Source organism: Rhododendron vialii, chromosome 2a, assembly GCF_030253575.1.
Source record: "Rhododendron vialii isolate Sample 1 chromosome 2a, ASM3025357v1".
In the NCBI taxonomy this organism is placed as follows: domain Eukaryota; kingdom Viridiplantae; phylum Streptophyta; class Magnoliopsida; order Ericales; family Ericaceae; genus Rhododendron; species Rhododendron vialii.
In genome coordinates, this window is record NC_080558.1 from 11,759,516 (window position 1) to 11,772,500 (window position 12,985).

A 12,985-nucleotide genomic window follows, 5' to 3' on the forward strand; every position below is an offset into this window, starting at 1 on the left:
GCGGGGTCGGACATGTGGTTCAGATGGGCACAAGTTCATTTTCTGTTAAAAATCAGATTTCGATTTGGGGTCCGGATTGGTGTGTTTCTTACCCGACCTGACCAATTTATAAGGCTTAATTCAATTTTTGGTCGAACCCGACCCAACCCAACGTAAAGAATCGAGCTCGCGGACGGTTCTTACTCCTTTTTGGTATGGTTTGTGGGCCTAAAACATTTGTTACCCGACATGTCGGGTCAGGTTCGAGGGTCAAACTTGACCCGCCCAACCCGTGCACACCCCTAATATTAGGACAATAGGGGAATGAGAGAATTACTGTTTTAACCTCAAAAAAGTGGGCCATTTGATTTTGCTGTTAAAAGGACTAACGACGGTTAGTAATTGGACCAAGTTAGAACAAAATGGAAAGTACAGAGTGTAAATCGAGCCAATTACAACTACAGGGACCAAGTTGACACAAACACTTAACTACATGAACCATTTCAGTTTTTTTCCCAAAATTAAATATTCAAAAGCTGAAAATGAAGAACACTAAAAACATTTAAAAAGTAATTCAAAATCTAGGCTAGATCTAAAATTATGCAATCAAAATTAAGTTGTTTGTACAAGTAACATCACTCCTATTTATATCTCCAAGGTTTGCGCACGGAATATGCTCAAAATGCTCCCAAAAATGCCGGGCTAAAACCCTCAACATCAATGGAGAATGACTTAATGCTGCTGTGCTAAAGGCCTCGGCATCGATTGAGGTTGAGACTTCCCATCGATGCCGAAGTGGCTTCAAGGCTGCTGAGGCTGCTGCTAGCTGATTCGGTATCGATTGAGCACGTTTCTTCCCATCGATGCCGATGCAGTTAGGTGCTGTCGAAGGAGCTCGCTATTGATGGAAGAGTTTTCCTTCCATCGATGCCGAGGCCCTTGTGGCTAGCACTTGGTTTTGCTCTCTGCCTTGGCCATTGCCTTGCCTTGGTGAGCCGTCGGGTCTTTGAATGTTTGTTCTTGGATTTTGGTGACTCAGTTCTTGATCATCTTTAAACCTTGGATGTCTTGACAAACTTTGGCTTTAAAACTCCTGCATCGCACGACTTTTCCACGAAACAGAACTAGAATACTTTACGTGCAAACATAATTAACAATAACTAAATTAACAATAAAAATAACTAAGACTAGACAACTAGCGCCCCCTTCAATGCTTTATCGGGTGCTTATCAGTAGTCCCTCACATTTTTCTGCTATATGCTTACCGATGCCAACCAACTCCGGTGGGGAACATTTCTTCCCGAATACCTGTTCAATATATATGTGTAGTATTAGATGTCTATAAATGTAATTACATAAAACTTGAACCAAGTAATCGGAGTTTAACAATTCATATATATGACAAAAATAAGAAACATTTAAATTAGAAATCCTTAAAAAGAAATTCGAAATAGGAAACATATGACAAAAGTAGAAGGAAGCATATGTTCAAATCACTCTGTTTAGTTATAGTATGTATACCAATTTTCTTTTCTTTTCTTTTTTTGAAACAAATACCTTCTTCTGTAACAACTCCCAACTACAACTATCTAGTAAGTGGTAAGGGAGCGAAATAATGAGGGATGCAATGGAAGGTATAAGGTTCAACAAGTTGTCGATTAGTGAACAATACTTTACTGCAATTGCATTCCTTAGGGAGTGATCTTTGGATATCATTCCAGGCTTGAGTGCCCCATATGTCATCCATGACAATGAGATATTTCTTACCCTTTAAGCATTTGTGCGTGTCTTCTCCCAATATATCCTCACTACTCTTCTCATAATCTCCATGGTTTTTTGGGGGAGCTTATTCCAAAATACGAATCAACAAATTTCTTTTCATAGTCTTATCATAATCTTGAGAAACATTGACCCATGCACGAATTTCAAATGTATGTGACATCAAAGGATGATTGTACACTTCTATAGCTAAAGTGGTTTTGCCGCCTCCAACTGCACTAACAATTGATATTATCTCCAGCCGTCCACCCTTTCCACTGTCGAGTCGTGAAGCTTTCCCATTAATGTCTCTACCTCCTCTTTGAAACCAACCACCACCTTCTCTTCTGCCACTTTGGATGTGTTGCTCCCTCCTGAAAACTTGAACCTCCTGTCGGGAAAAAAGAAGAAGGGTTATGATGAATGACAAAGCCAAAAATTACATGAGGGCCTTGTTGTTTTGACTTAGTATTTGCATATATATTTTGGGTGGCGATACTGCCACGACATCATTTGTTAGTGCCACGAAATTATACACTCTTCTGACACTTTTGTCCTTTTTTCCCGTTTTCATCTCTCTTGGCAACCTGTACAAACCAAGGTAGCAGAAGTATAACCCTCTATCTCCTTTATCGTTTCGATCCATGTAGTACCAGAGCACGTACATTAGAGTTGCAAGAAATTTTCCGATCGTTTGACGGAAACGACGACGGAAGCCCAACCCAGCTCGAACTCGGATCTCTATTCAGATCGATGGGTCTGAAACAAAGTTCAGAACAACTCGAAACCCTAATACAGAAAGTGGGACAACAGCAGCGACCTCGTGGAGTTCTCCGAATTCGTGTCGCTTGCGTGGATGGGAACGGATATTTCAAGGCGGCAGTGTTGGCTCATGGGGATGATCAGAGAGGCGGATTATTCATTGTTTATTGAATTGATTCCAAACACATATGTATAAACTTGTGTTTCATGTATGTATAGAACCCCAAGTTCAATGAATTATGAATCTACAATCCAATTCATTGTTGAATGAAGTAGCATTGTCGCATATAAGGATAAGCCGATGAGGTTTGCTGTGATTATAGTGCAAGACAGAGAAAGGGTGAGATTCAATTCAACCCATTTGCTGCGAGTTTTAGTGAGAGAAAAAGTTAAAGGAGCAAAGAGTCACTGCGAGTTTTAGTGAGAGAAAAAGTTAAAAGAGCAAAGATTCCAGTCAGATGAAGAGACGGAGGGCAAAAGTGTTAGAACAGTGTATAGTTTCGTGGCACAAACAAATGATGTCGTGGTATTATCGCCACCCTATATTTTATTTGATTTGTCTGATAAATTTTAACACTTAACTTGCCATGGGACTAGCTTTTTTTACTCAAACAAATCAAACCACTATCCTACTAGTACTCCCCATAACAGTTGCAAAATAACAGGATTGGGAAATAGGGCGAATTTGGCGATATTGTGCGCCACTCTAATGCACGGACGACTAATGAAATGAAAAAAACAAGAAACAACTAACAAGCTCCAGAATTGGGTATGAGTTTACCAAAGTTACCAGAAAATATGAACCTCGACGTACGTAGCAGGATACTCAAGGAGCAGAGCCCAAATGAGTGAAACAAAAAAAAAAAACAAGATTTGCAATGGTTTAACAAACCACATAAATCCCAATGCTTGTGTGTATGGACATGCATCTCACGGAACAAAAACATGGGGGTAAGCATGCGGGCTTTGTAAATGATTTTGACCGACCACATAATATTGTAATTACAACAGGGAGGCATCACCGGCTTGAAGATAGCACTGATCGACGAACTTAAGCAAGGATATCTCCAAGATATGGTTTGTATGGGATCAATATTAAGTTATAATATCTGACAATCTCCGGCCAAGATTCAAAGTTAAGTAGGCCTTTAGTGGGTTAATTAGAACTTACTGGCCGGTCACGGATCTTAATCTATGGATTTGGGTCATGACATATGTATTCGATTCGATACAGAGAACATGTATTAATTTGACCTATCATATTATTAACATATTCACATGGAATCAATATGTCCGCCTAGTTTGGGAGAAGATAATTAACCAATATGGGACAAACTCCAACACTCTAGACCCCCGACTTGCACGTGAAGTGGTAAACAAACGATCCATAAGTCTTGGATCACAACAAATAAAGGGGAACAAATTCCCCGAAACCTTAGCTCTGATACCATATTAGATTATTAACCACCAACTCATCTAAAAGCTTAAGCTGTTAGAGGGAGGGTCTGAGAGGCAACTTTATTTCCTCAGCACAGATTAAGGTACAAATTAATGTTTATTGCAGAAAGCTTTGCAGCTATGGTTGCCATTTCTCTTCTCGTATGGTTTATAACAATTGGTTTCTATGTGGTTGAGATAGCATAACCCATCTAGCTTGGAAAAGAATTTGAATCCATTTGAGGGATCGGTATTATATAGCACTACAACAATAAACAGAAATGCCATTCTCAGAAACTATAGAAATATTAATCATCATAAAAAAAGGCTATCAATGGAGTACTTATAGAGGTCACGCCTGTACTAATTAGCCAGAAAATATGAGCTTTATCTAAATTTAGTAGTGAAATCAGGTTCTTCTACCACATAACCAAATCCCAAAAAAAAAATCGAAGTTCATATAACTGAGATCTAGAAACGATGCTTCCAATAACAGTTTGTATTCTATAAATGTAAAAACAACACATTGGGGCACGAAAGATTTTTTTTTTGAAAAACAACAAATTTCATGAAAGAATTTCCTATGTATCTCATCGACCACTAGAAACAAGCACTCACCATTGACAGCGATGAGAATAGTCATAGACTCATAGAGCATAGGCTAATGGTGGTTTATCAAATAAATTAACCAACTTCCAAGTGAAGATCGTAGGGGAGATAAAGAAGAGATCGACAATGGGGACAATAGGGACAATTGCCAATAATTAAAAATTTGCTGTAATCCAAATGACTAAATTTTGATGACACAGACGTGAATGACACACAGCCACACAAAGCTCTCTATTATACAAACCCCCCACTTCACACATTTGGCACTCTCATTACTCTCTCACCTCACTCTCTGCCTGTCACCTTGCACACACACCAGGCCCACAAAATTTAGCTTACCATTATCCAATAGCATAGACAGTAGAAATTAAAACCGAGGTTTATGAGAAATGCATGGACAGTCACTTCTGTCGTGGTTCCAACTAATAATAATTATATTTGGCCAAGAGATTTATGCAATCATCATCTCCTCTTGCATTTCTTTGCACTTCCAGAATCTCCTTGGCCGATTTCTCCGCAGAGCGACTGCACCTAATTACCTCAATTTCGCAAAGTTCGTTTAGATTAGCAAACTCAATCGGAATCTGCTTCAGATGTGTGCAATGATTAACCACTAAGACCTCAAGTCTCGGAAATTGATCTTCAGAAGCATTCCATTCTTTGATGTCCAGTTCCTGCAACCTCAAGTACTTGAGTTGAGAGAACCCCTCCTCAACTTCACTTGTGATCCAAATTGGTCCCTGACAGGCCCGCTCTAATAATTTGAGAACCTCAAGGCTCGGCAAGGTTTGGAGGATTGATAGCTCCTCCCACTTTAAGCACGTATTCCCCAAAGTTAGTCGTGTAACAGTCGGAGGAAACTTCAGCTCTGCCGGAAGGGTAGTTGCCTCAATCGGAATGCGGCATTGGTTAAAACTGAGTGTCTCGAGGCAATTCAAGAACTCTAGGTCGGGGAGCATCAAAACAAAATCATTGCATATTAGTTCTCCATGAAATCCGAGCTTCCTAAGATTGGGAGTCCTTACCAAGAAATTACGGCACTTCTCACAAGGACATATTGGATGCAAAGTCTGTAAGCTATCCAAGTTGAATGAAGGGTCAAAATCGATTCCAGCTGCTACGTCAGGATAACGGCCTCTGCTAAGATGATATTTGAATACCCCTCCTTTGGCATATAGATGCCTCAACTTAACCATCTTAAATGTATCGCGAGGCAATAGAATGGTTTTCAAATTCAAGCCACTTGACCGAGCTCGGAGGTAAAGGGTTTCTAGGTTGAAGAGGTTGGAAAATGGAGATGCAAAGTTCGATGTGTGAACTGGTAAATTAAGTGCCAAGTATCTCAAATGAACTAGATGTGCTATATCTCCTTCACATTCATCGGAGATAAAACACAACACCCTGAGAAGTTCAAAGTTTTCAACAAAGAATGCCAAATTTGTTTCAGGGCATTTAAAAGTGGAGTTTCGCGAGACGAGGCACAGAAGAGAACGAAGGTTTTGAGTATGAGGCATGAAGGAAAAGTACTTACGAAAGAACTGGCTGCCAATGAAGAGGCGACGATGGTAAGTTGCATCATGACGTAAAAAAGCATCCTTGTAAATTTGCAAAAGGAAAGTATCCTCCTCGGCTTTTTTCAAGCATAATTCACGCAAAAGATCATGCATACGGCATGCTTTAATTCCTCCAACGGACCTTTTCCTAGCTACCATTACGAGACTTCTATCTATAAGACTATTTAAGTAATCTTTTGCTATGTCCTCCAAGCGTTTATCCCCTTCAATGGGCTGAATAAATCCCTCTGCGATCCATAACCATATCAACTCGCGTACGAGGATTTCAGAATCTTCGGGGAATCCTCCAACATAAAGAAAACATGCTTTCAAATGAAGAGGCAGGTAATTGTAACTAAGTTCTAGTATCTCCATGTAGTCGTCCTGGTTTTTGGCAATGATCGAACTTAAATGTTTGGAAACTTCCTCCCACATGTTGAGTGTCTTGTCTCTAACTTTCAGAATGCCAGCTATTACGACAATCATGAGTGGTAGTCCTCCACATTTTTTTGCTATCTGCTCACCAATGCCAACCAGCTCCGGTGGGCAAGATTTCTTCCCGAATACCTGTTCAATAAATATGTGCAATATTAGATGTCTATAATTGTAATTACATAAAACTTGATCCAAGTAATAGGGAAATGATGTGACAAGAAAGAATAATATTTTAAAATAGAAATTCTTAAAAAATAAATTAGAAATAGGAAACATATGACAAAAGTACAAGGAAGCATATGTTCAAATCAGTATGTTTAGGTATACTACGTATACTAATTTTCTTTTCTTTTTCTTTTTGAAGCAATTACCTTCTTTTCTAACAACTCCCAACTGCGACTTTCTGGTAAGGGAGCCAAATAATGAGGGACGTAGTGGATGCTATGAGGTTTAAAAAGTTCTCGACTAGTGAACAACACTTTACTGCCATTGCATTCCTTAGGGAGTGATCTTTGGATATCATTCCAGGCTTCAATGCCCCATATGTCATCCAGGACAATGAGATATTTCTTACCCTTCAAGCATTTGTGCATGACTTCTCCCAATTTATCCTCACTACTCTTCTCGTAATCTCCAATTTTGCTTGGGGAAACTAATTCCAAAATACGAATCAACAAATTCCCCTTCATAGTCTTATCATAATCTTGAGAAACATCGACCCATGCACGAATTTCAAAGCTATGTGATGTCAAACGATGATCATACACTTCTTTGGCCAAAGTGGTTTTCCCACCTCCAGCTGCACCGACGATTGATATTATCTCCAGCCGTCCACCCTCTCCACTGTCGAGAAGCTTTCCCATTAATGTCATCACCTCCTCCTTGAAACCAACCACCACCTTCTCTTCAGCCACTTTGGATGTGTATCTCCCTTGGGATGTGTTTCTCCCTCTTGATGAGCTTGAACCTCCTGTTGGGAAATAAAAAGAACGGTTATCATCAAGGACGGAACCAAAAGTCATGTGAGGAGCCTATTGTTTTGATCAAGCATTTTACACATATATTTTATGTGATTTAATCACTTAACTTGACGCGGGACTCTAGTTGAAAACCTAGTTTACTTAGTCTCCTATTTTTACTCCAACATATATCAAACCAAGTACACTCCTATAACAGTTGCAAAATAATAGGATTGGTTTGTAACACATAACAACCTTTTTCTTAGAACGTTATTGAATAAGCTAGTTTTTCTCAAAAGGCGCATTAATTCCAATTCACTGACTTCGTTATCACAGTATTTACTCCTCTTATTCTTCCTTCAAACACGACGTCTCCTTTGCTCTATTATTATATCCTCTTCATCACTGGTTTATGTATGGCTCAGATTCTATTATATTTTCCGTATATAGATCATATTTGCTGCTGGATTTCGTACAGTTTAGAGTGTCAGAAAGCTACACGGTTAAATTGTGATTTTAATTCGATGCACATAAGAGAACTTGAAGGTCGTATACATCTTGGTGAAAGAACATCTACCCCATGCAGAAGGGGGTGTTATCCTTCCTAAGCCACAGTAATGAATATTACTTAGAATTATATACGATTTTAGCATAAATTCCAATCACATACATGTTCTCCAATAGGGCCATAGTAAGGTTAGTAAAAATTTAAATATGTGTTTTGGAATAGAACAATTTCTCATATCCCATTTTTCAGAGCTTGTCACTAAAGAAATTTGCTTTGCTTATATCATATTTTTGACATGATATTATCCCCATAAGAGCCCGACCAACATAGCTGAAACTGAAAACATAGAACACTGGGTGGTTTCTGAAGATTAAAATACTGAAAAAAATGTACCAATACCTTCAATTTTGGAAAAAGAGTGCTCAAGTTCTTCGACTGCTACTCCATTAATGTCATACATATTCTCGTCATAAATCTGCTTTACCTTAGCCATAAGAGTCTTGATCTTCTTTTTGACACTTTCAAGGTCAAGGGAAAGATGATTCCAATTTTGATTTGCCTTTAAAGCTTGAACTACAAACCGTTCTATGATATTCTCTGCCTCGAATACCACGTCTTTGATCTGCTCAGATCATCAAAAATCAATCGGGAACTTGGGGGGATTTTTTTAGAGGTTTTTTTAAGGGTCTCTGGAACCGCCCCGGATCAAAAGTCCGAATGCCGCCACACCGATTGGTGGGTAAATTTCACGGATACCCCCTTTATTCTACTGAAATCACATTGACAACCCTCTTACTCTATTAAATCATGCTGCTCCTTCTTGCTTTGTGACTGTATGGGAGCTCATTTGTTTTTTCTTTAAACAATAAAAAAGGATCGATTTGAAAATAAATACGAAGATTAAAAGGACACATAACACAAGGGCATCACGATAAGAAGCATACAACCTAACATTTTGAGTCTATTATTAGTAAACAGTTAGTCGACCAAATAGAAATACCTTCTTTTTTGAAAGTACCTAACATCAGTAGAAATGCATTCACCATTACAAGAAAATTCACCATGCCCGACTAACAATTTAGTCGGCAAATGTGAGATTTTTAGTCGGCGAAAGGATTTCCCGACTAAATAATTTAGTCGGCAGTTTGGTCGACGGAAGAGTTTGCCGACTAAAAAATATTTAGTCGGCTGAAGCTTTCTTTTTTATCGACCATCATGTTTAGTCGGAAATTAAAATTTAGTCGGTAAATGTTCAGACTATCACCGACTAAACTTTAGTCAGGGAATGTTAAAACTCATCAGCGACTAATTGTTTAGTCGGCAATAAGATATTTTTTTTTTTAAAAAAACTGAAAAATAACAATCAACGACTAATTTTTTTAGTCGGCAATAATAAATTTTTTTTTAAAAAATTGTTCAGACCATCACCGACTAAACTTTAGTCGGGGGAATGTTAAAACTCATCAGCGACTAATTGTTTAGTCGGCAATAACAGATTTTTTTTTTTTAAAAATTGAAAAATAGCAATCAACGACTAATTGTTTTAGTCGGCAATAATAAAAAAAAATTTAAAAAAATGGGAAATAACAATTAGTGACTAATTTTTTAGTCGGCAATAAAAGCTATTTTTTTTTTAAAAAAACCGAAAAATAATACACCTTGGTAACCAATTCTAAAAGCTGAAATCCCAAAAACTGCTACAATCCTTTTCCCATTTTCATTCCTTGTAAATTGAAGCCAACAATCATTACATCCACATTTGCCAACGTGCTGTAATTAATAGGAAACAAAAAATTCCAATAAATAGAATTGTCCACCAATTATTTAGTAAACAAATTATACCCAAATCCCTAGAGCGCAAAATAATGACACGTTGAACGACAACAAAGGAAAAAACCAAAATTCGAAGCAACAGTATACTAACGATGTAATATTAAACAAAATGTATCCAAACAAAAAGTTCAACTCGCTGCACGTAGAATCCACAACCAAAATCTAACGTTGATCTTCATAGTCCGTAACCCAAAGCAGAACCGTGGGATACTCCACTAAAATGACAATTTGTAAAAAAAACAAACAAACCACCATCTATTATGCAATATGATCTTGTGCACTACCAAAATCAGATGCAGTCGGTCCTCTACTATATTACAATATAGGATGTAGTAGGAATAGATGTAGCAAGAATATTGATTGAGATACTAACCTGATCAAAACTTGAAGATGGAGCAGTCTTAATTGCTGTATCCAGGGTAGGGAGGGGTACTTTGCTGAAAAGTGCTTAAGTTGTATAGTTTTGAGCTATTGCCGATAGAAGCTGCACTGTAACGAGGTGGGGGAAGAGGGACCCTTATTCAAGCATTCCCCATCCATCAACTGTTAAAGAAACAAAAAAAAAACATATTGGTTTTAGTAACTGGAGGTTAAAGTCTTGGTCCAAAATACTTGTGGTATAAGAGTTAATTTTTTACCTAAACTACTGAATTTCAGCAAAATGCAGACATGGACACTTGCTGTATTGTCAATATTCAAATGGACAAACTAGTGGGAACCTTAAAATTGACAGAGGCTTGATCGGGGATGTTATCATCAACTCCCTCATCGTGTCCCAAGGGCCACCTCCTACGCCTACTAAGAAAACAACAAGGGGTACTACGATGAAGCAGCATATAAGTACGTGTTCCAAAACAAAAAAGACAAAAAGAGAAAGGTCAACCCAAGTCTCGAGTTATGAAAAGGTTGACCTTGCTTTTATCAAAGCATCGATATTCTCTTCCTGCGGACTGACTTGACCATGCGCATTATCAACACTTCTTGTCACCTAATACCAATGGAAAATCAATGAAGTACTTGACAATGGGCTCCCAATCCTTTATGCTAAATACTAAGTCGCTTCTCAAGTAGTCCTAGGAATTTTCATGTAGCTTCAAAAGAGTTTATTTTGCCCTTCTATTCTTTAAGCAAATACAGAGCTCATTGACTGCTCCTACCCCCATCATAACCTCTTAAAACTAAATGACTGCTCCTACCTCCATTCTTCGAAAAATCAGGATATAGCAGGTTGAATCATACCATTTTTTAACTAAATGACTGTTCCTACCTCCATCCTAACCTCTAAGCAATGGAGCTATGTAATTAAAATACAACCACCAATAGTCTATCAGTAGTTAACCAACCTATTTCTGAAGAAATGTTAATTCCACTTTGTAGTGCGTTACTGTAGCTTGGGCCCTTGACTACATCTGATAAATATTGAGCCGAACAACTTTACGAGTGACAATATCTTATCTCAAAATTCACGAGTAAATAGCCAAATGAATAAGAAAGGCCGTACAGCAAAAACGCATAATATTCAACCAAATGACGGTATGACTCAAGATCCTTCGACAAACATAGCTAGTTCAATCCACAAAAGAAAAACGACCCTTATTACCCCTACTATTTTTCAATTTTTTTTTCAAATTCCAATCCAAACAAAGCATCAATGTGTTCAAGACGTGATTTTAAGGGTACCCGCGAGAAATCAGCAAAAAAATTGATCGGGAAGGGCTTGATCCGAGCAGCTTTTTACTGAACTGTTCAATAAAAAACTGTTCAGATCAAGCCCTTCCCGATCATTTTTTTTGCTGATTTCTAGCAAGTACTTTTAAAATCACGTTCTGATCACTTTGAGCGGCTCAGATCGTCGTAATTCGATCGGAAAAGGGGAGTCCCGCACGGTAAGGCCGTGCGGGATCCCTTAAGAGATCCGGACTGTATATATATATATATACACACACACACTCCGGATCCCCTGAGGGATCCCAGATAGAGGCTGTGGTGCGGGACTTGGTTCCCAAGCATTGGATTTAAATCCAACGGCCACGGATTTAAAAGGGGAACACGCGGATCCTGGGGAGGTTGGGTCAGGTAATTTAGTTCTCGGATCCCCTTTCACGGGTTATAATAAAATCCTTTCCACCCGGTTTGCTCACATTTTTCCTCGTTCAAAACAGACCACGAAGAGAGAGAGAGAGAGAGAGAGAGAGAGAGAGAGAAGAAGAAGAAGAAGAAGACGACGAACCAGAAGAAGAACGACGATTACCAAGCGAAGAAGAAGATCGATCTGGAGAAGAAGATCGAAGCAAACCCACACTAGGTATATCTCTCTCTCGTATCTCTGGCTCGTATCTCTCTCAACCGGACTGTAAATTAGGGGTTCGGATCGGGGGTTTTTTTCCTTATTTTGTACTAGATTGACGAAGAACGAAACGAACAACAGGGTCTCTCTCTCTCTCTCTCTCTCTCTCTCTCTGTATGTGTGTGTTCTATGTTTGAGCCCAAATTGTATGATTTCAAAGCCCTAATTTTGGGATCCAAGTAAAAAATTGGTTTTTTTTTTTTCCCTGATTTCCCTTTCTGGTTCCCTGTCCGTGGGTGTTTTGGTTTGAGCACAAAACTGGTTTTGCTGGGTAACCCTAATTCGACCGTGGGCCTATGTATTTCCTTATGAAATCATTTGCGAATATTGTTATGTTGTTATGCAAGTTTATGGATGTTAATTTAGAAACAAAATCAAAATGTTTGGCTGATATTATGTTGATTGTTGAAAAATAAGAGTCTTGATGGGGCCATTTGTTTTGTTAAGCTTTGGTGCCACTATGAATGTTGCCAAACCACTGCTAATTTTATTTGTGTTTTAGGAACTACATGGGTTTGCGGATATGGAGATGAAAGTCTGTAGTTAACTGGACTTGTGATTTTTTTTGTATTACAATTGGGCTTGGTTAATGTAATGTAATGGTGTCTTCAACATTTGTAGTAGCACTATGATCTAAGTCTGTTCTGTTAGTGGATTGAATTGAGTTATGTTTTATGGCTGCATTGTTCTGGTGTTTCTATGGTAGTCCAGCAGTGTTTAGAGTGAGCTGTATTTCTGCTGCTGTAGTTCGATTAATCCAGCAACTACTGTTGTTTTGGTTCTCAATATATGGGTTGCTGTTGTT

The 12,985-nt window shown here is 38.5% G+C and overlaps 1 protein-coding gene and 1 long non-coding RNA gene across 5 annotated transcripts in view; both read right to left on the reverse strand.

Annotated features, from left to right (window-relative positions):
* Window positions 1-4,750: 4,750 nt before the first annotated feature.
* LOC131316427 (putative late blight resistance protein homolog R1B-16) overlaps window positions 4,751-12,985 on the reverse strand; it is a 79,839-nt gene continuing 71,604 nt past the window's right edge. For 3 of the 4 annotated variants that reach the window (XM_058345787.1, XM_058345784.1, XM_058345785.1), the window contains exons 3-4: window positions 6,905-7,156; window positions 4,751-6,665 (exon numbers count right to left, since the gene is read on the reverse strand). In XM_058345787.1, the coding sequence (XP_058201770.1) occupies window positions 4,968-6,665; window positions 6,905-7,156 (1,950 nt within the window). In that variant the 3' untranslated portion in view covers window positions 4,751-4,967. The remainder of the gene's footprint in view (window positions 6,666-6,904; window positions 7,157-12,985) is intronic. The other variant, XM_058345786.1, reaches the window with a different exon arrangement.
* On the reverse strand, window positions 9,893-11,424 carry LOC131316436 (uncharacterized). Its single transcript, XR_009197122.1, has 2 exons — window positions 11,344-11,424; window positions 9,893-11,127 (listed from the first exon to the last, which is right to left on the reverse strand). It is a non-coding gene; the product is annotated as an uncharacterized LOC131316436 (long non-coding RNA).